The 24873-nt window shown below is 33.5% G+C and overlaps 1 protein-coding gene across 2 annotated transcripts in view; it reads right to left on the reverse strand.

Annotated features, from left to right (window-relative positions):
• LOC110999684 (blood vessel epicardial substance) overlaps window positions 1-24873 on the reverse strand; it is a 41001-nt gene that overhangs the window by 2816 nt on the left and 13312 nt on the right. The window contains exons 2-6 of one of the 2 annotated variants that reach the window (XR_006750407.1): window positions 20514-20671; window positions 5515-5617; window positions 3303-3443; window positions 3061-3196; window positions 297-1689 (exon numbers count right to left, since the gene is read on the reverse strand). Coding sequence is in view for 1 of the 2 variants with exons in the window: in XM_022268870.2 (XP_022124562.1) it covers window positions 3061-3196; window positions 3303-3443; window positions 5515-5617; window positions 20514-20671 (538 nt within the window). In the remaining variant the exon portion in view is untranslated. The remainder of the gene's footprint in view (window positions 1-296; window positions 1690-3060; window positions 3197-3302; window positions 3444-5514; window positions 5618-20513; window positions 20672-24873) is intronic. The other variant, XM_022268870.2, reaches the window with a different exon arrangement.

The following is a 24873-nucleotide window of genomic DNA, read 5'->3' on the forward strand; positions in this document are numbered from 1 at the left end:
CACTCGACTTTGGTTATTTAGGTTAATTCAGCGATTGTCTCAAATAAGACAGATCACCTACTTGTTTATAAAAATTATCGCCAATAAAGGAACCTACAGGTTTTAGTTTGGTTTCTAATATTATTAAATGCGTTAAATATTTTTTAAATTATGTCTATGTGAAGCAAATTAGTTATGAAATTAGAAATGCTAGCTTAAGTTTTAATTTTGGATTAAACTGTTTGTAATGTAGTATGGATGATCCCTAAATAACTTTCAACTTGCTTTTCATTAATAACTAATGGATAAAAAATTACCTGATTCACTTGATTCTTCAACATGCTTAGGAGTAACGGTATGGGAACTAGGATACTAGATACTGAATAAGGTAACATTATATATGGTGGTAGGTCAAGATACACCATGCTTGAGTCATATGAAAAGCAAGTTGAAATCTAGTAACACTAAGTCGATCTGTCACTGTCAATGTCAAAGCCAAAGTGCGGGAACTGTGGATGTTGTATGACAGCCAAGCGTGATTATCTCGACCCAAATTACTTATAAATACATATACATGTGCGAGTTAAGACTACTTATATGAACTTAAATCACACCAAGATATAAGACAGGCACAGGGACTCTGATATGAACATGCAAATAAAGACTGATTAATCAACGAAGGTTTGAAAGATAATCGCCATTGACGAGTTTTTTGTTCATTTGTTTTTCATTTCGAAATATCTATGTTTTTATTTGCAGTGTAAGTTTTTGGATCCAAGACTTCTATTTTGGGTCACAGATCTAGACGGAGTTAGTACATATATTTATGGAGGAATAAATTTTTGCCGATTAGTTTCCTAGCTAAAGCCGTAATTGAAGCTTTAACTATGTTAGAATAAAACAAATATAGAAAATAGTAAGTTTGTGTCAGAAAATTTAACCAATTAGGTACAGCGCCATCGATCGCAGCAACTGTATTTCCAAGGAGATTAATCAGTCTAATATAAAATCGTACATACACTTTAAATACTTAAGTCACTAAATAATTGTGCGTTAATACTGGTAATACGTTTTAATTGTACTTTAATACTAGTGAATATGTCATGGTTAAATATAATATAACATTAAATCTAATGAGACAGAGTGCAAACTCACTCTCTTACATGTCGAAATCAAGAGAATGAATTTGCTTTTAAATTTGTCTATGATTTTAGGGAATGAGTATCAAATATAGTGGACTAATTGTGCCATAAATGTTAATTTCTTTTCCCAAATCTTAGTATATTTTTGGAACTCAGGGTTAATGTGCATATAAACACGTACACATATAAATCACATTAAATTGATATAAGGACACAGGAGTACAATGCTGATATATTGAAGATTTTTGAAACCGATTCCTTATTAAATAATACTTTTAATAATTGTTAATATCAAAATTGAAATCAAATGAAGCGGTTTCCATGTTAAAATACCAATTGAGCAATAAAATACACCGTATAAAATAAATTCGTTAATTATAATGGGACGGATAAATTTTGACAATACAAAAATTGTTTCAACTTCTAATCGGTCATAGAAAAAACAACCTTATGTTACAAGCATAGAGTTCAAAGTTGAAACAATCAGTCATAAGGAAAGGGAATATGGATTAAGACGTAGTTCAGCACTCGGGCACAGGCGGCGCTCGGAGCAATGGCGCGTGCTCGCCTAAACACCAATACAACATCGAATAATGTGCTAGAAGCGGCTACGGGTTCCTATATTCTAATAACGGATGTCCGTAAAGATACGTTATTATTTTATCTCAATTGTCAAGTGAAGTCTTACAGCTTCTTTGATTATTAAAAAAAATATGGCCGTCCTAAATATAATAAAAAAATCCGTAGACTTGTCAGAGAGAGAATAAGAATTAGGTTTTAACCGAAACAATGTTTAGATAGTTAAATAAACAGTTAACTTTCATCTATTATTATAATATAGGAACCCTGTCTTCATTGTTTGACACATGCCAGAATCAACCAAAAAATAAGGAATCTGCTAGACTTATAGAAACTGCTCTTTAATGATATTAAAAAAAACTACCAATGATATATGCTATTCAAACTAAATATGTATTTGAAATAAAATATTGATAAAAAAATATCAAATTTCTTTTATAGTGTCCGAATACGGACTAAACGATAATTATACAATTATTACCAAGATTGATGAATTTTGGATGTATCAACAAAAAAATATCATTGTACATATTTGTCACTGGTAATAAGATCCCAAAGTTATAAATATCTGTGCTTTTTTTCTCCATTTTCAACCAACACCAAAGAGTATTTATGTTAATCCCTTGAAAACTATTTCTCAACTAAAATTATATATAAACCATCGGACCCAAAAGACGTCCCAGATATTTCAAGCGATTAGGATATTAAAAAAAAGTATAAAAGGAAAAAACAATTTTTTTGGATGGTTTTTGAGAATCTAAATATTATATTGGTGGCACCACCCAAATGCAAAAAAAATCGTTCAAATCGGTCCAGCAGTTTAAGCGGAGTTCAGTGACAGTAGAAATATATATGATATCATGTGATACCATGATGATCTTATGTTCCAAATAAACGTATATATTTATCTTTACCACCTTTGAAACTAGTAGTCAAATTTATAATAAATAATAAAAGTACATATTAAGTTGAACAACCTAATAATCGGTTATATTAAATATGCTGCTTATATGACGAACAAAGAAAATGAGCAGTACAGAGGTTATAAAGGCCAAATGATTAAAAAGGCAGCAATAGCTAACCACTTCAAAAAAAATCATTAATTAATTTCATTTTAAATGTGTTTATATTTAAAACATATCCAAAATAATTTCATCATATATTTTTCACTGATAAAACGCAATTTACATTATTAACAAACTTCAAAAGGTCGGAGTTTGACCTATGTTATATTTAAACCTTCAATTGTTTTGTGTTTTTACATGTATGTTTGTAAAAAATTCCGTTTTGTATTAAAATTTAAATTCCGGCAGAAACCGTCCAAGTTCTTTAAATAAATCTTACAATGTTTATTCAATACCTTGTAATTGTCGATTAAGCAATGCGGTTATTCCGGGCCCATCGCCAGCCTTCTTGACTATGAGCATTGGCTTATCCTCGCCCTCCTCATAACTGTTCGGCAGGTGGCCGTTACTGACAGCCATTGTTTCGCTCACCTGAAAAAATACGTGAAAATTGTATTAAAAACGTAAAATTTGACATTAATTAAAGGCTTAGGATGCACTCTTTCTCATTCTGTTATAAAAAAATATATAATAATACCTGCATGAGCTTGTGAACGACGTCTCTGCCAAGGATGTGGTCGAACACAGCCTGCAGAAACGCGTCAGACATTATCGATAGTTTTAACTTGTCCCGGTGCCACACCAACACACGTGATTCCTCCATCGCCATTATTGAGACCTGGAAAGTTTAACAACAAATTTAAAATATTAAACTTCTATGACTGCACATCATGTCACATTCGATTACCGGCAGCGCATTATTAGGAATTAAGTACAGAGAACCAATAAAACGATTTCCTCAAATAGTAGCATTATTAATTAAAAATTACTAACGAAAATTAAGAGGCACATATTTGTAAAAAACTTGAACAAAGGAAATGCCCGTGCGCCGTCGTGGTTCTTGTAACATCCTCCATCGAGAGGGGGATGCCTAAGCCCGTACGGGGCATATGCCCCCTTCGGGTGGTGTATTGGTTCGCACCCAGCTGATACAGGGCGGTACGGGGGCGGGCTATATAACCCTTGATAAAGCTTCCTCGCTCGAGGAGGCATAGGCTCGATTTTGCCCGTGCGCATGTGTTAGGTACATCCTCTTTTATAATCTATTCCCTACTCCGCTTCGAACATCCAACTTCGGGCAGTTGTTCGAGTCAATTCGGAAACAACCGAACGAGTCAAATGAGTAACTGTTGTAAATGCGCACTTGTACAAGATTCTTGAGAATATGTATATTTTAAAGTCTCTACATTTGTTTACTGAAGACGATGTTTCAAAACAAAACTTGAACACTTCATAATAATTTTGAACAGATATTACAAAACTAATATAAGCAATATAATATACTTTACGTATTGTAGTGTGCTCATTAAAATCAATTGAATTTGCACACAATAGCCTATGTATTGTAAAATAGTTGAGTACTTTCTCTTACACTACCGGATATCGATCAATATAGTTTCGTCGCTACTGAGCGTTCGACTATCATAATACTAATCATACGGTGAAGTGGACTTTTGAAAGGAACCCCGACAAACGTTGATTTTTATCTATAATACAGATTAAAGATAAAAATCAACGTTTGTCGGATACGAAAGGCTGATCAATGAGAGAGATGCAAAAGTCGAGTGCCATTGGATCATCATACTCATATAAAAAAAAATGATTAGCAAAATATGTTCCAAAAAATCCTCGAACTCGACCCCTGCGAGATTTTTTTTTAATTTATTCTTATTTGGAGGTTATTATGCAAAGAAAATTTGATAAATATAAAAGTTTTATTTATTACTAAGGTTTTAATCCGGAAAAGCGAAGGGTCTACATAGAATCTAGAAAATATTCCATGTTTGTAGTGTGTAGCCACTTAAAAGGTAGGCTAAGTAAAAAAATCATTATTATTATTATTTTATATTTAATATCTTTATAAATTATCTGTATTGTATTTTGTAAGATCTAGATAAACTTCGTCAAAAATGATGCCTACCGGGAAATTTTTGTGTGCCGTGTGCGAAACCAGTTATACGCTCAATAGAGCCTATAATGGCCGCACACCAAGCAGAGTTCCGATTTTTAAACGGTTTTATATAATAAACATAATATGTAAGATAAATTTTCATATATTATCCCCGCTATTCATAAAAACTAAATGAATCTAATTGCACTCTTTTGTCTCACTCTGTCAAATTTTGATAACGGTGAACTGAAAAGAGATATGAATACTTTAAGAATATGGTGCAATTAGATTGTAGACGAATTTATATGATAACAGAGCGCCATAATTAACAGAAACTTCATTTCTCGTTGATATTCATCAAATGTCCTTTAAGTAATCTCTCCTTAGTCGGCAGCTCATGTCTGAGCGTCGAGATCAACAACGAAGCATCTAGATTAGACTTTCCGCTTCCATCAGTTTCTGTTCAGCGCTTCCCTTCTTCCCAGCGCTTTGAAGACGATGAGTCTTTCAATCGGTCCATCTGGTTGGTGAACGGCCACGTGATCTTTTGCCGTCTGTGTTACCAACCACGATCAGTTTATCCAAGTTATCTTTAAGTCATAAGCTTGTGTAACCGCAGATCGCGGTGGGTTCAAATCTCTAGGCCAAAATATACACTGCCGTTACGGATTGCCAAACCTAGTCCTAGTACATTTACTATACCGGGCAAACAAGTGAATAAACATTTAGTTGTAAAACAAAATGTAGCCTTCATATTCTTTAATACCGTTACCCGAATTGCATTCGTAAGTTTTGTTACCTGAAAGAACTCGTCAGTGGAAACTCCAAACCACTCAGGTGAGTCTAGGAAGTGATGCGGAAACACTATATGCAGTGCGCGTTGATTCTGTGACACTACCAACCTGAAACATTACAATAACGTAGGACATTATAACCCAGTTATATAAGGGTACTAATCTTATTTGTAAAATCAACGACACTAGTCAAAATAGCTACAATAAAATTTTACAAAAAGTAAACGAATGTTTCGTTCGTAAATGTATAATTTTGCAATACTTTCTTTATGAATTCTTTGCCGCACATTATTAGGAAGTTCGTTGCTTGTCGGCCGAGAGACAAGTGTACGAACCTATTTAATACTGAAAGTATTCGATATTTAAATTATACTTATTTTTATATTTCTGTATCTTATCGTATAGGACTTAGGGTCCTTCAAGAAAAGAGCGTACAAATTCTTAAAAGGCCGGCAACGCACTCGCTAGCCCTCTAGCATCGAGTGTCCATGGGCAGCGGTATCACTTAACATCAGGTGAGCCTCCTGCCCGTTTGCCCCCTGTTCTATAAAAAAAAATCTTGCTTTCTTTTAAGAGTTTTCTGGTTTAACTATTAAATCCTTATAATCAGGGATATGATTAATCAGGATGACAGGATCTTACTGTCTGGGAGATTTACTAAAGGTTATGAAATAATTTCCAATACCGTGAATAAATTATAATATATTGCACACAAGAGGGTAAATTTTGTATAGGTCACAACATTTCCCCCAAATTTGATATTTACGAGACCTTTTCACCTACGCCTTATCAAAGGTCAATTGACTTATACTAAATGATTTTCGTTTGCTAAAATGACATTTGACATTTTCTCTGTCGATATGTGGTGATTTAAAAAGCTTTAAGCCTTCTCGAATGTATGTTGATTACAAAATCTTGATGTAAATTGTAACGTTAATTCCTCACTTAGACAAATAATTCTGTGGCCATAACAGGTCAGGATGATAAGTCATACTGAGTATGACTATGACTATAGAATTATTATTGACTACACTGGATACGATGTTCTGTCATTTGTGTATATGAAATTAACACATGCAACTATACGCTACTATATGATTCATAAAAACAAATGCAGTACAGTCTAATCGTATAACACTGATTTTGTTTTGATGTTCATTTGGTTCCAAAACAATAGATATCCTTTGTGGATTTTGGGTAAGTCACGGATTTATAATTTTTGTTTACACACAGTCAGACGAGTTCAATATTTGTTTCGATGACAACTCTCAGACTCATAAGGGCGACCCTTTTCAATCACATTTCATTAGTCCATGTCAGCATACTCGAAACTACGACCTCGCAATCAACTTTGCGACGGAAATTCGTCAGCTTCAATGGTCATATGTCTTCATTCATTATTGCCCAGTTTTCAATATGTGACTAATGCTATAATAAAACTAACTTTAAGAGAAGATGACGGTGAGAACTAGGACTTCACTATTTATTATAAATCAAACTTATTTTTTTTATCATTTTGAACTACTTCTTAATACTGAGGCCTTGTTAACCCAGAATGACGAGATGCACTACTAGTACCAATTCCAAGGAGAACCACATTTTTTAATGTAATAGAAGGCAATCGGGCAGGAGGCTAACCAGATGATAAGTGATACCTCCATAGATACTTATATTGCCAGAAGCTCGCAAGTGCATTGCCGGCCTCTCAAGAATTAGAATTGGTTCGGAAATACTTCAATGGGTAGCTGGTTTAAATAACGGTGGTGCACGAGAAAAACTTAGAAAACGCTCAGTTGTGGAACGGACGTCGACGTAATACGGCTGGTTTTTTGCATTTTGCCTTGACGACCGAGAATAAAACTCAGCTGCATAAAAAATAAAATATAGTTTTCTATAGGCAAATGAGTTATTATTTAAGAAAATCCGGACGTTCTATCGGCTTCTATACAAAGTCGCAAACGATTTATTTTTCTTTCAACTCTTCATACAGAATTTAACAAAGTTAATTCTTATCATTAACACTAAGTCGAAAATCGGTAGATATAACAGCAGGCCCGTTGTGTGATAAAACGAACTATGAGACAAGACCAGGTGTTAGCGAATTGATTATTCAAGCGTGATCAAGTGGTGATTTGCGCCCAAGGTGCGGTAACCAGCTCGCGGCAATCCGAAACGGGTTCATTCATTCAAGGCGCTTACGATATATAGTTTGCAGGCATTTAAAATAATTCATATAAAATCTATCAAAACAGATCATGTTGACAATGTTTAAAATAATCGTCTAAGGCGGTCAAGATTGAATGCAAAATTCCAGTCGTTCCAACTTCACGTCTGCCGTTTCACGATGCCAAGGTGCAACCTTAAAGACCGGTAACGCACGTGCAAACCACCTGGTATTGCGGGTGTCCATGGGCGGTGGTAAACACTTGCCGTAAACCGTGTGCCGTTTGCTTGTTTAACCTGTCCCATTAAAAAACAATTAAAAGTTACCGTAAGGTCTAGGTCTTGTTCTTAAATAATAGTCAGGAAGTACTATTATTTTTATTTAGAATTGCCCCCCTTTACCCCGCATAAGCAAATCCTGCACTACAATTCAAATATAACGCAACACAATTATAAAAAGAAGCGAACCACAGACATCGATAATATATATATATATAACATCGACATTGATAGGATACCTCAGATAGAACCGATAAAATCCTCAAATTAGTAACAAATAAGATTCACGCTGACAATTAATAAAAAAAAATGAAGTTTGAAATGTATCTAAATAATGAATTATTATATTTAAGAATCTCGCTCATAATATTTAAGAATAAACTAATATTTTGGTATTTACTTTTGCATGTACAAATACATAAGTTAAATTTTTTTTTAATTTAATTTCTATGCGTGTTTTAAGTCTTCTATTATTTTACGCCTAGAGAAAACTTAAGCAGTCATTCCACCAATTTACAGTTTTCTTCGTCTTTTATATTTTTTATGTAAATATTGACTATTAATTGCTAATTAAAAATGTCAATTTAAATAAATTCTTCTCATTAACTACAAAAACGTTTTTGGAAGCATATGATAACTGTACAATATAAAATAAAAACCTTTTCTTACTACTTTTATTTATTATACTTCTTAAATATATATATATTTATATTTTTCTTAACGATAATACATATTCAACAGATTAATCAAGATTAACTATAAAAACGTGTATTTTAATAACATTGCGAATTGATTATTCTTCTACGTGTAGATTCGACTACGTGCTTTGTGGCTGTGGAAATCAAGATCTTTCCAATCCAGAGAGAACGATAAAACTGAATCCTTGCCATATACTTTTAAAGTAAATTGAAATCTGACACAACTTTTCGATCTATTCGTTAAAACTTTTAGATTGCCTAAGAAAGTGAGGTCATAACTTTATTATTAACGGCTTAGCAGCCGACGAAGAAGGGAATTATCTGTAGATAGATTAATTGTAAAGCTTTATAATATTATCTTTTTAAATTAAGGTATAAGATGAACTTTATGTGGAGAAAACTTTCCTAAAAAAATTTAATACAACGGAGACACAATATTGCAAAAAAATTAATCAAAGATGATAAAATGCCAAAGCTGTACATATTTTAAATTAAAACAGAAAAATCCACATAATAGTCTGTAGTCATACTAACGTAAAATTAAAAAAATTATATTTTTGCAAAGTTTATTAAGTTGTATATCACTAAACTTCGATTTTGCTAAACAGTTAAATTGACCTACAAAACTTCTTCAGTGGGTCAGTACATTAAGTTATAATATAGCGTAATTAGTGGGTGATTTATGAAATATACGTTGTCTTCAATAAAATATAGCCTTTCTTTTACAGAAGTTTAGTTAGAACATGCAAACAGGAATCTAGGTCCTTACTCTAACTTCCAAAAGCGATACCGACAGCTATCCTTATCAAAAATATTTTGTTCGAAGCGACATCTATGCTACGAATATTGAACATCTTAAAAATACATTACAATAAAATTTTAATACAAAAGCAGTAGGGAATAGTGAGGCTTTCGCTTCAATATAATATATGAGTCGAAGGTCAATGTAACAACTTCATTGGATCGTGGCAATGCTTATAAACTCAGAAAAGCCTGCGTGGCACAAATGATCAACCTTGGCCCAATCGGTGATATTTTTTTAAATTTATTTATTTATTAGTAATCTTATAGAACAAAAACCTTAGAAATTATACAAAGCGAAAACAGATTACATAGATAAACAATATATATTTATTACATTACATTTAAACATTTCAGCCCTTTGAACAAAAAATTGATATAAACGATATGCTTGCAACTCAAATTTAAAGAATAGAACGAAATAAGAACCTTCGTTAATAAGTCTAGAAAAAAATCAACACTGGCTCACTTTTAAATACCTCGGTACATAACACCTACGTATATTTCTATTTTTTATTTCGTTTCACTCGCGTTTTATACCCGAATACTTTAGCAATAATTTTTTTAGCTTTTATTCGTCTGTATTTGGTTTTGTTTCAAGCCAACTCGAAGTTTTAATAAACGTCAAAAGCGCAAGCTTTTGCCGCAGTTTCATATGGCTTTCTTTGTAGACTTCCAAAACAGACAAGAAATCATTTAAGAAAATACTTTAATCATTTAATACAAATATGCTTGTTTGCTAGTAATTTAACCTAAACGCCTGGTAATCGATTCCTGGTCGAATCATACTCGACTAAGGTAAGTAAACTGCTAAATTTTCTTAGATGGTGGATGACCAATTCGAAACTTTTGGTCGTTCAAGAAAAGAGCGTACCAATTTGTTAAAAAGCCGACAACGCACTTGCGAGCCCTTAGCCGCATTGAGAGTGGCCATGGGCGACGTTATAATAATACAAAAAACGTATTGGGTACATCAATTATTTGGATCGTCTGCTCGAGGTTTGTCAGGCTTGTGCTGGATTAAACGCAATCTTTTTAGTAATTATGAATACATGAAACTAACCAGATGCATGTGCTAAGGTAACAAAGTATTTGACAGGTTCTTGTAGAAACAATAATACCTTCTCTGTAAGGCTTCACAAACGACCCTTTTCCGTTTAACTGACAACATAATATTAAATAACAAGGGTTTTATATTTCCAATTGAATATCAATTTCTAACAAAAGGGAAAATTTATTAATTTATTAATTTGTCGCGATCCTAAATTTACTCAGAATTGACTTTTTTGTTGTTATGGTACACGGGCGGAAGAGAACACCACCAGATAGCTCAGACGGCCAGCTACCACGCCGAGAATTCCCAATGGTGTTACTTCATAAAATGTACATGGCAAGGACAGTAATTCGACAGTTCAGTACCTTAGCAATGTACCTGATGGATACGTCAGAAAGCGAATATCGTCCTCCAAACTTCGTGTTCGCCTTCGTTAATTCATGTGCCTAGGACTAACCTTCTGAAAAGGGCACATATGATTCGGTGTAATAATTTAGTTAACGAATCACATAGGTTAACGGACCTATTTCATTGTCAGTTGAATGAACTGTCAAAAGTTTTATTATTTGTTTAACATATTATGGAGTTAGTTAAGTACTTTCTTGTACTTTTACTATGTCATTTTGTTTTTTTTTATAGAACAAAAGGGGGCAAACGGACAGGAGGCTCACCTGATGTTAAATCATACCGCCGCCCATGGACACTCGCGAGTGCGTTGCCGGCCTTTTAAGGATTGGTACGCTCTTTTCTTGAAGGACCCTCAGTCGAAATGGTTCCGAAATACTTCAGTGGGTAGCTGATTCCACAAAGTGGTGGTGCGCGGCAAAAACTGCCTTGAAAAACGCGCAGTATTTCCTAATTAATTTCTTGATTGTTTTTTTTGTTTCGTCTGTAAATTTTATTCATTTATTGTGCACTCTTGTCGATTTAGGATCGCCTGTTAGAGCAGGAGTGTTTTTATAAAAAAAACCATGATTTACATATAAATAAATTGGTTAATAATCCAAAATATTAATAAACAAAAAGCCATCTGTGACTAAGAATATTAAAGTGATTCAAATATAACACAGTTCAAGACAAAAGGTAAATGCGGGGTACGTTTGTTGAAAGCCGAGGTAATCACGAAGCTCGTAAAATCACCTGGCCCTAACATTTATGTCTCGCCAAGAGCCCTTTTCCACTTCAAATTAGGATAGTAGGTTTGTATATTAAGTGAGTCGGGTCCGCCAGCTTTATATGAAAACCAAAAAAAAAAAAAATGGCACTCAGCGGTTTAGTGCTGCAGTAAAACTATTGCATAGCATTTTTATCAACTTATGCAATTATAATTATGTACTTATTTATATTTTATTTATGTTTTTATTATTTGATGTCAAATTAATCTACTGCGTACCGGCTGTACGGGCCGCGTTTCGCTACGTCACCGATTACGCCAGGCCGATGTGAAAAGTTCTGTCCCGCCCTAACGCTTATATATATATATGTATATATATTACGTCATCGGGTGTTAGGTTTATTATTTCCGTTACGGAATTTCTGGATTCGGTCGCCGCGCTCAAAGCTCGCGATAAAATCTATACAATAGCTTAAAATATTAATTTTGGATTTATCTATATAATTCATAATATATCTTTTTAAATACAGCAATTTGTGTGACACAATTGGTCACAACTTCTCCGTCCACGAAAGCATGCACATTCATTAAAATAATATTGTTACAGTAAATGCAAAGATTGGGGGTACACACTATTGTTTAACAGATTTACGCTTGATTAAGTTTAATATACTTACCCCCCTTTTTCAGTCTCATTGCAGCGATATAATAAAACAAATCACTGTCTCTTTTCATCACAGCGTACACACAATTTCACAGATAAAGACGAAAGAAAAAATTGATGATGTGAATTGGACGTTACATTGCACAGTAGTACAACTAAGTCGGAAAGCTCCGGACAGATAAAAGTATTGCAAAACGCGGTCATAAAGATTGGACGTAAAATTGCAGTATCAATATAATTTGTAACAGTCTGACACCTATTATTATACAAGTCTCACGGGAAAGTCAGTTTGTAGAGGGAGAAAAAAATCAATAAAACAGTGAATAGAATCGCTGAGAACATAACCGATGGGAGCATGGGACGGCATCAAACGGTTTACGGTGAAATTTCCATTTAAAGAAATCATATAAAATATGTCAGACACTAGTTCACGCACAACGGACCTATTGAGCGTCTAAGTGCAGAAACAGAGTCTACATACATACATACATACAGTTAGACACTAGCTGGTGCCGTCGACTTCGTCTGCGCAGGATTAGTATTTGGAATAGCTTATATGGGCGTGGCGTAGAAAAAACTTGACTATTCAAGCATCATAGCTGTTTTGGCAGCGCAGCGCAGCCTCGCAGATTTTTTCCTACGTACTTAAAATTTTGGATAAATCACACAATACCTTTATCAATGTATGTATTTCGATGTATAAGCTATATTATTGTAAAGTTTCATTAAAATCTATTCTGTAGTTTTAAGAAATCCATACTTAGAAACTTTCGCTTTATAATATTAGTATGATTGCTTTAAAACCTGAGATATTTTATTATTACATAGTTATCTGCATTTTCATTAGAACTATTTTTTTAAAAGAGGAGTAAGGCACGAGGCTCATCTGATGTTAAGTGATAACGCCGCCCATGGACACTCTCAATGTCAGAGGGCTCGCGAGTGCGCTATCGGCCTTAAATAAAAAAATATTTAATATGTACCTGTGCAGGCTTACTCCTAAACAATCAATAAAAATAGAGATCGAAATCAATACCGATTTCGATCTCTATTGAATATTCGAAACACGTAATCCCAAGATTGCGAACAGGACCCTAAAAGAGTTGCCGCGAAATTGAGAAACGTCTTCAGATGACGTCATTATCTTTGGCACTTTCGAGAGCACCAATTTCACAATGACGTCATTACATAAATCGGCTCAGTCAAAGAGTTGCAAATTCCACGCAATTATTGTAATTGCCCGTTCACACAGAAAACACTAAATCCGGGCTTACTGTGCAAACACTAAAAATTCTGTGCAATAGTTAACTGTTTGTCTTAACTAGTGACCTGTGTGTCCCAAGGCAATTGTAGTCAAATATTGACCTGCTATTTCGTAATCCAGCTATTATACTTTGAAATCTGAAACTATGTCATTCACTGTGTTTCAACATAATTATTAGTTCAGAAGAAAATTCGTACAAATTATAAAATGTTGAAATTTTATTCATGCGTTCAGGGTTCTTATGATGGTGCATTTTATATTAATTAGTTCAAACAAACAAAATCTGAAACCGATTTGACAAGTGTCAACAGTAAACAAAAAGTGTAAAACTAAAACACCTTTAACATCAGCTACCACAATGGGTGATAATTAATATGAAAAATAACAATTGATTGAAAATATAATATTAAAATCAGATGAATATGTATACAATATACATACTTGCCAGAACACTGTTTTCGTTTATATAAATAAATAAGGAATTATCTGCATATTTATTTAAAAAATAGTGTTCAAAGTAAGAACACACAAACAAAAGTAAGACATTGTTTTAGACAGTTGTCTCACCGCCGACGATAAACGAGAAGCGAATCGTTCAAGAATTAGCGGAAAGCGAGTGTGGGCGATTACGCTACTCCACTAATGCTATCATACAAGACACCATCATCGTCGTCTGAACCAGACAACAATGATAATTCAAATGATCGTTTGATATTCATAATAAAAAAATACGTAATTTCAGATCTGCACTCTACTGAACTGCTGCTGGTTGGTTGGGCGTGAGTTCTGATCGCTGATCAAATATCGGTAAGCGAGAATTATCTTTGATAGCTCTTAAACTAGTGGAGCGAGTCCTTGCCGGCAGTATGAACAGTCAGCAATCAAGTATTATATATTTATATATCCATCTCTTTTGTTTACACGGAATGTAAACGATTGTAGGTTTCTTGAATAGCCCATAGTTAATAGTTTCCTCACCGTTGGTGGGAAAATTGCCTAAAAGTCAACATTAGCTACTAAATTTAAGATGTATAAGATATATATATTTTGATTATTTGTATATTTAGCTTTATAATAAATTTAAAAATTGTACCAGGCTTCAGCCACCAAGGTCAATAGTTTTTTTGGTGTTTTCTGTACTTTTTGTTTATATTTTATATTACTAACGGACGGAATCGATACAGGCTAAAATAAATACATATGTGGTCTAAAAAGCGAAAGATATAAATAATAACTTATTGCAAAGTTTTTGGAAAAGATCTCTCTGCAAGAGTAAGTAAGAGAGATCGAAGGTATCCATTTCAAAGGAAAATTTACTAGCTAACTTACACATAAGCAGCATTAGAATCTAGGTCGGTTCTATGGAAGGGAATGTTAAATATAATAAACAAGGATTATTTATTTTAATTTATATTTTCAAATTGCGACGTTGAAGCTAATTATAAACTTGTTTTATCAAAAATTCAATGAATTTTTACATTGAGATTATTAAAAAACTTTGCCTACGTTGACGCGAATCATAAAACTTTGCTAATACGAATACTTGATGCTCAATATTGTATGAACATTTTTGGAAAATGTAAAAAAAAGTTTCCAACTGTCGACACCGCAATCGCTGCGATTTTTGGCTTTTATTCTATGGACATGTAAATAAAAGAATTTCATTAAATTTCATTAAACATTATATGATTTTGTTTAAATAATCTATAATATAAATGAATTTCTATTCGTTAGGCTAGCTAAAACTCGAAAAAGATCGATTTGGCAAATTTTGGTCTTGAATTATTTCTGGAAGTCTAGATAACATTTAAACGGGGAAACAAATAATAAATAAATAAAGAATCATACTTTATTTTTAATTTTTCAGTTACTACTTTTTAACTCTTACAATATCCCGAACATTTATTTAAATTAAATTCAAATTAATTTATTCGTTTAGGTACCACAATGTACACTTATGAACGTCAATAAAAAATATGTATTGCTTCTAATTTTGCATTAACTGCCAGTCAAATCAAGAGCGTAGAACGGACGAGAAGAACTGGCAAAAACTCTCCGCCATTTTTTTTAAACGCCAAATTTTGTTTTATAAAATTGTAAAGAGCTGTTACCATTACACCATGTTCCACTTCTTTAAGTAATTAACTATAATAAAACAATCACCTATTCATATCGAATCTAGTTGTGAAAATTAGTCGAGTAATAACATTCCAAAGGACCTATGATATGGTATAATAACTTTTTATCCCTGTTATCGTTGTGTGGAAATACGTCAGGCATAAATTGCCGGCCGCGACTCTAATCGGCCAATAAATCTAATTATGCACACATTTGCACATTTAACTGTATGACATCACGATGTGTGGGTGACCTAAGAAATTTTGCAATATTCACTTGTTATTTTCGTATACAAACGATCATAGTAATAACGCAATGTTGGTAATACTTTCTATCAACACGTAGGGTTTTAGAATAAACGAAAAGCGGTTTTGTTATAAACCATAAGCCGCTATTAGTAAGAGTATGTACAACACGAAAGTAAATAGTAATAGAACAAAAATATTCAACTGCAATTTTATGCTTACAGTGTTTTGTTTTGTTATTCATCTTTTGTTTTTCTAATTTCTCATGTTGTATTTTTCAAACACAAAATAACAGGTTTAAAGTTCAACTGAGCGTGGGACTTAAGAGTTCAGCTGTAGGCAATGGAGATTCGCTATAATTTAATATGGATGTCACTCATGCAGTACACAGCCAGAAATTCGTGTGCCAACATTACCAACGTCACTCCTCACGTCAGATGAGCCGTCATTTGTTTCTAGCTTAAACAACATATAAAATGTCTCTTAACACTTATAAATGAGAGTTGTCTTATAACGCTATTCGCAATATTTCACACTCCAGATGCTCTTCTAAGAAACACACTATGAGTCACTTGCGAATCGTCCTTCTAGAGCTCAAAATAACTGTGGAATTTAGATTCAAGTTAGCCAAGAGTATAAAACAGTAACAACTTGTAAATGCAAATGTTATCAAATTTCCAAGACAGTAAAAATAAAATGTAGCATTTGAGTATGTGTGTTTTAAAAATTTCCCTTGAAGAAACCTTTGTCGTACTGACAAAGTTCCTGTTGTAAAATAACAGTTTAAACATCTTCAATTCGAAAATAATGTAGACTAAATATATTGTTCTTAAGTAATTATAGCAATCAAATATTTTCTTAACCTTAAAATAATATATTTTTTTTAATTGGTCCCTGTTGCAGGGTACCTTTAACGCTGGCAGCATTTCCTCACTGTATTGGGATATTTATTTGTTGAACTAGGAATGCAACAGCGGGGACACCGACTTTAATTAGCACCTGTGTACTAGAACCCCACGGCCCAAGAGTTCCTACTCCTACTACTCTAGTCGAAAGTTGGAGGAAAGACTTATATTTGAGCTGTTTCTTATTTATTAATTAAGATGTCATGTGGAACATGGTGTAATGGTTGCAGCTCCTTACAAACGTTGTGTAAAACAAAAAAACTTGGCGATATAAAAGAGTGGCGAGGTTCTTCTCTTCCGTTCTACGCCCTTGATTTGAGAACTGGCAGTAAATGTAAAAATAGAAGCATTTAATCTATATCTCTTTTTTGACGGTTATAAGTGTACAGTGCTACCTATATGAAATAATGACTTTTGACTATTACTTTCCGCCTGCTCTGCGGACGCCCCAGCAATCCGAGGGAGGTGAAGTAGAAGTTTGGCATCGTTTTGCAGTATGACGTAAGTACTATTACAGAGAAGTAAAATTTTTAACATTATGATTTTCTTTATACGTAATCTTTGAAATTACTTTCTTGAAAAATTCCCACCCGTATCAAGCTAAATAATTACAAAATTGATACATATGTATGGCTATTATGTATAATAAAAACATCCGTAATCTACGCTGAACTTGACACTACACACGTGCGAAACATTAAACGTACCGCAAACTGAATGTGGTTAAGCGTATTACGTAAAACTGGACATCTGAACCGCAAGATTGAGTAATCAGTATCAAATAACTTTTTGATACGCTTTTAATTGCTTTGACAAGTTGCTATTAATAATTAATGTTAGAAATTAATTGTGATCGACCAGCGACAGCTATCCCCGTTTTTGTATGCACTTTCGATGCAGTGCTTTCAAAATCCGTAGAGCTGATGCCGCAAACTTGGGATCTCGTCATAAAAATAACTAATAGGTATATCGGAGCAATGGCGCTGGCATCAGTTGCCATTTCCACTATAATTAAAAAACATCAGGGTCAAATTAGTTAAACACTTTCATATGGTTTAATTTATTAAACAATTATTAATAGATCTACAAATACATATTCACCAAACTAGCTGTTCGACGGTCATCAAACTACCGACTAGTTTGGTGACTTTATTTATTTATTTCGAACGCCTACAGCTAACATTTACAGTATTTAATAAAAAACAATTATAATTAACATAAAGCCAAGATGGAATTCATAATATTAAAATTATTTAATACAATTAAACTACGGAATACCTAATTTGGCTGTGTTGCGTGATAGTGTAAAAGTGAGCGTACTATATGTACATGAGGGTCTGTATGTGCTTAAGATGACGGTGATTTTACGCTATGAATATTCTCAATAATCTTTTTAATCATATTCCGCTATAGATGAAATAAGTTATTTCTTAAATATTGCTCGCGGTATTTCCAGGCTGCGCGATACAAAACGAGTTTTTGGCATACGTGTTGATGCGAGTATATAATTGAAATATGAAACGAAGTTAATAAACGAAATAATACATGTATATGACTTGAAAACTCCAGCCTTTTATTTACCGTATGAGTTATAGAACTGTAATATTTTAGTTTTATATGCCCTATTTTCCGAGGCTTACTCGGGAGACCCACACAATAAAATACTAGTATTGCACAGTTTATAGCTCAAGCCTATTTTGTGAAACTTTTATTAAGTTTTTCTTTCCTCGGTTATTATTAGTCAAGCGAAATATAAAACTATACCCTTGTCCACAAGTCAAATAAATGTATCATCGGTGAATCGCGAAAGCGTGAAATAATTCCTTTAGGCATATTATTTTTTAATTAAAACTCCCTCTTTCCACACTTAGAACTGAAATCAAAATGAGTACAAAAAAAAGTTTTTCCGGAAAATAGTAAATATGTATCTTATTTATAAACACTTAACAAAATGGACCAAGTAACATCATAAACCTTCTGAGGACGTATTATCAAAGTGAATTTAATTACGAAGCGCACTAATTATTGTAGTAATCAGATTTAACAGGCAAAGCGCGTGTACACTTGTACAGTATATATATTACTGTTTTCTTAATATTCTCACGGCCCATGAGATTGCTTAACAATACACCAAGGGTTTATTGATGCATTATTAAACACATTTTCATACAGGCATACAACTCGCTTTTTACTGTAGGCAAAACAGAATTATTGTAAACATTTTACTATCAACCACGTAACAGCGACTATGAGCTACCAAACTTACGGCGATATACTGACAATGTTGTGCTGACATTTGCTTGACAAGAGTCCACAGAAGATAGGTACCGAGTGTAACTTCATAAACTACAGATTTATACAAGGAGTTTACAGATAAAATATTTATTGATATCGTATTAATGTCTAAAAGCCAGCAGGTGACGCAAATGCAAATGGAATCATATTCCAAAGCAGGTGTTTGATTGGAACCCGCAAAGAAGCGTGGTAGTCTCAGGTGGCATACAGTTATGAGGCAAAGAGAGCCGAAAAGACTTGCAGCGAGGTGAAATACAAGCCTCAAGATGGATCCCGATGGAGACTCACTGTGGATTCCCTCGAGTAAACTCTTACTTTAGTCGTCAAAAATTACAACGCAATTAACCAACTGTAAACAATCAGTGGTGCAGACTTAAACTAGGCTCGGGTATTACGAACTGTAGTCAAACGAGTTGTATGACCAAATAATCATTTTGATGAAAGGGCTGCAAAAATTAGCGCCGCGGAGCAACAGCGCTAGCAACACCTCAATGACAATGCCGAGTATGAAGTACATACATACAGTATATTTATATATCTCTTATTAGTAGTTGTAGTTTAACGAATAACATCAATTACCGTCATGACCCTGTAGAAAACTAAAACTCCCGAAGGTCAAAAACCAAAAATAGAAGCTTGTTGTTAAAAGATTTATTGGAAAAGTTTGTGCAGATGAAACATAATTTACCGCATCGAAAGTTACCTAAGCACTGACCTTACCTGACCTTAAAGTATTTAATCGATTTAAAAATCGATGTTTGAATTTCTGGTTATTTTGTTTTACATATTATCAGCAACAAGGATATTAAATCAGTTTAGGTCTGTTACTGTCTGAGATATCATTAGCATTACTTCTAAGATTATAATAATCTTCCATGCACAAGATTCGATCACATGTCAGAACAGCTCAACTTTTGTTTTATATACAGCAAGCAAACGAGCAGAAGGTTCGTCTGGTGTTAATGCGACAAGGCTATTACATCACCCCAGGTATGTCATTCTCTAGTATACACTTATCATTACCTCTGAACATAAAATAATCTTCCATCCCTAAAATTCTTCAATTCTAAATTCTAAATTAGGCTCGTCTGATGTTAATTGGACCGGCCCAACAGCTATGGACATTTTCAATGCCAGAGGGATGGCGTCATCTGCATTTTAAGAATTAGTGTACTCTTGATGGACCCTTTTGTCAAAGTGGTTCGACATTCAGCTGCTTTAATAGCTGTATGTAGCTATTGTTAGCGGCATGTTTCTGAAAGTAGATCCTTACATCTCTTCTTAAGAAGAATTATGATTAGGTACTTTAATAAATATTTTTTCGAATAACCTTCTGTTGGGTAAATTTGAAATAGTTGAGGATACCTAAAAAATAAAGATATTACTAAAATAAAAAACACTTACTTTCCACTTAGCACAAGTGACAGACTGTCCACCTTTGTGACTTTCTCATGGGCGTACAGCTCATGACACTTGAGGTGCCTGACATTGCGCATGCACATCAGAACACGTCGGAACTGCCTCCGCGACACCCGAAGTGGCTTGAAGAGGGCTACGTACACCTGTAAAGGAATAACTAGGATTACGTCACTCAAAATAAACAACTAAAAACCTTCGAACGTATATAGTGAACTTAATTTTTTTATAGAACAGGGTAAACTGGCAGGAGGCTCATCTGATGGTAAGTGATACCGCCGCCCATGGACACTCAAAGCCAGAGGGCTCGCAAGTGCGTTGCCGGCCTTTTAAGAATTGGTATGGAGCACCGTAAAGAAGGAGTGATAAAACATATGTTCGTAATTTAACTAAGTAAAAATATATTATTAGTTATAAGTCTATCAGACGTAAGCTGTAAAAATATATAGAAGGTTGTAAATTTTTTATCAATATTATGTAAAAATCTATTTATTTTCATAGACGATGAGAAACGAATTACTTGAACTAATATGTATACTATGCTATAAAAAGTATGACGCTTAAGATGTATTAAACCTCATCACAACCCACATAGACCGCCCAAACATTGCAAATTTCCAACCCAAAAGGATTAACGGATTACCTCAAATCCACAAGGGCTTTATGCAAATAGTATCACTTAGATAGATAATTACATCCAATATTAAACCGCTGACGAGCGAGAATTCTGAAAAAGCACATTATCTCAAAAGAGGTTTTACTTACAAAAAGATGCCAATAAAAAAGTCATTATGTCTTGTATTAAAATACCATTGCTGTCACGAACTAGTCTAGGCGCGTTTCAAGTAAAAACATTTGTTTTTTTTTGCTATAGTATGCATAGATTTTATGTAGTAGCTCAAAGTGGAATTTTAAGAATGCAACGTAACCTCATCTAGTGGCAAAATTATCAGAGAATATCTATAGTAACGAAACGATATAACTTAGAAGATTCGAAACGTCTTATTGGTATATGTTTTAGTATTACTTTGAAACAAATCTTAATCAAAACGTCGTATTCTAACTCTTTAGTAATTATATAATAAAATAATGTATCTTAAAAATACCTTGCTAGTAAAGGATTTATTAGCTACAAAAGCATTCCGTGAATCCTATGTGGTCCTACTATAATTTTAGTTAAAGTTTATTTGTTACGATTTCACTAAGAATTTAGTTAATCAATTTGTCGATCTAATAGACAAGATCAGCCTACTGTGCTAGTCTAAGGCAAGCCGGTTTCCTCACGATGTTATCCTTCACCGAGCAAATATTAAATGCACACAAAGAAAGCAAGTCCTTTGTCACACAGCCCGGGATCGAACCTACGACGTCAGCGATGAGTGTCGCACGATCAAACCACTAGTCCAATAATGCTCATAAATCTAATATAGGACACGTAAAAGCCTAGATACTCTAAAAATAAAGTGTAAAATGAACAAAAGCCACAAGCGATTCGATAGAGTACAATATACCGCGCGAAATCTTAAAAGCAACGCAATTTTAAACTTGAAACAATACTTAACAGGGACTGCAACGTATTGTTCATTGTGCCGCTGTTTTCTGAAGTCTGTAACTTCGCGGTACAAAATCGACTAATATTTGCTCATTCTTGATTGGCAAATGATTAAATTCAATTTATCTCAAAGGTACTATCCCTACATTTCAGGAGAAAAATATATAAAAGAGTCTACCCTATCAGAGCATATTGAAGTTTTTAATAGTTTGAAACTTCTTTAAAATAATTTCAAGTTTATATGTATACACTCACTTTCTCACTTTCAGTGGAACTTTATAGGTAGAATTGGATTTAATGTAATTATTAATCAGGCATATGTTGGTCTATTAGAAATTAAGGCGCAAACGGCACATAACTTTACCTGGCTGCCTACGTGAACTTAGTTTCGCCTTAATAAGTTTTTTTGGTACTTGGCTACCCTTTTAGTAGCTATATACCATAAGTAACATTTTACTATGTTACCCCATAGCGACTGTTCTGAATCTGAATTTTATGATTTTTTTCCTCTACAAAAACCTTCATCAGAGTTCAAGAAATAAATTAAAAAATAAGAATGGATCAAGCCTTCGAGTTTTTAGCAACATATTTTGCGATTCATTTTATTAATAGTTATTATATATTTAAAAAATAATATATATACATAATAGAAACCGTGTATAAAGCCTACTAGTTTTAAAAATCCCATGTGTAGCTAGTAAATTTTTGAATTTCTTTGTTGCAAAGTTATTCCCTAAAAATCCCACGAATCTCAAAAGATCTTACTTATAAACTTTCTTCTAAAAGCAGACAGGCACATAATAACAAAATATTATATTTCTCATAACCTATGATGATGAACTGACTGTTTAGTCAATTGTAAAATCTGATACCATTGGTATAAGGATCATATTCGTGGGGTCCTTGTAAATCCAAATGAGAACGGTAAATATAGCCTCGGGTTCGATCTTTCAGTATAAACAGTCGTGTTTACTTCAATTGGGCCTTTGATTACGCTATTTAAGTAGATATAATATTAAAAATATTCCACCTAAAGATCACCAATACTGTCAACTATCATTTACAAACGAGTAAGGTACTCAGGCAAAGAAATAAAAATTAAAGAATATTTCAGCATCCCACGAAATATCCCAGCATTTAATTAAAGTACATATACAATATACATACAATAAAATCTCTTCCGTTTTAGAGAAGAGGTATAAGAAAATTGATTGAAAAAAATGACAATAACATACAGCCCAACATTCATCTGTATCGCGTTACCATTAGTGTCACATAATGACAAGAGTTATTAGGTAAAAAAAAATTTCGCAATAACAATTATTTTGATGTAATGCGTTACAGTAATGAAAACGAGTATTAATCGAACATCGCTTGATAATTACTAGTGATGTATTAATTACATTACGACAGTTTCGCGTAATCATCGCGGCCAAAAAAATATTTATTTGTTTTATTAGACTGGTCTTATTAGTCTGGACTAGAACAGGGGGCAAACGGTCAGATGGCGTAACTGATGTGATACCGCCCATGAACAATGCCAAAGGGCTCGGAAGTGCGTTGCCAGTCTTTTAAAAAAATCGCAGGGCCAGAGTTTAGTTTCGGAAATAAATAATTAATACTTATTGATTAACACCCGAACCCAATAATTAATCCACAACAAAATTGAAAACAATCTGAGATCAGACCGTGACAGTCGATCGATCTCCTATCTTATATCAATCCGTCGATTAGTTATTGGTACACTTTTATCAATAATTGGATATCTCAGATGGTGAAAAATGGATTGAGATAGGTTATAAGTGTTTAGACGTAAATGAAATAGAATATGTAATCCTACTTAAGGAACAGTTTTAATTTATGAGATATGGCTTCTTGAGGGGACATAATATATAACTTAAGTGTCTAGGTAAATAATATTGAATCATTATTACGTTTATTCAATCAGTAATGATCAAAAGTATTCCTTAAAATAAATATAGAAAGGTCTTCGTTCTACCTTGAGTTTAAATAACATTTAAACTGCATATTTTTTACCTATTTACCTTGAATCAACCATTTTGAGATATATGAGTTCAGATATTCAACCTAAGGTATTTAAAATTTTAAATAAAAGCCGTCCCATGGACCAGGAGCAAAATATTTTGCTTAACCTTCACTTACTAGGTTTGCTATTATAATGTATATACCTCCATATCCAGGTACGAACTAGAGCAGAAAACAAACGTACCTCTGACAAAAGCAGTACGTCAGTTAACACATACGGAACAATGAAAGTACCTGGACGATCTTTGCGAACTGATAGTTCAGAAACTTTAGGAAAGAAATAAACCAATTTTGCATTCAGTGACACCAGATAGTTCGGCATCCCATGAAATATAGTCATAGCTATAATGAAAATACATACAACATGTATATATTAATAATTAATGTATATTTCGTTTTAGGGAATATAAGAAAATTGATTAAATTGTGTCACTTCAAAACACATAATTACATAATTAAAGCTAATAACGGCTTTCTAGAGTCTTCTACTAACATAATAAGAAGCTCGAAAAATTTGCTTAAATAAAATGCAACGCGTCAGGTGCATTCCTTAATCAATATGCCAATAATACAATCTCGGAGCTCTGAACAGGTAAACCCTTCCAAAAAAACATCCAGTTGGTGTTCGCGAAAACCAACCATATTACTTGGTTGGTAGAAATCATATTGTGAAATAATATAAAGAATGTAATTGACTTAAAGATTAGACCCTTATTGGTTTTTGTTGGTAGGAAAGGACTAACAATTATT

This window comes from Pieris rapae, chromosome 9 (genome assembly GCF_905147795.1).
Source record: "Pieris rapae chromosome 9, ilPieRapa1.1, whole genome shotgun sequence".
NCBI classification, from domain to species: domain Eukaryota; kingdom Metazoa; phylum Arthropoda; class Insecta; order Lepidoptera; family Pieridae; genus Pieris; species Pieris rapae.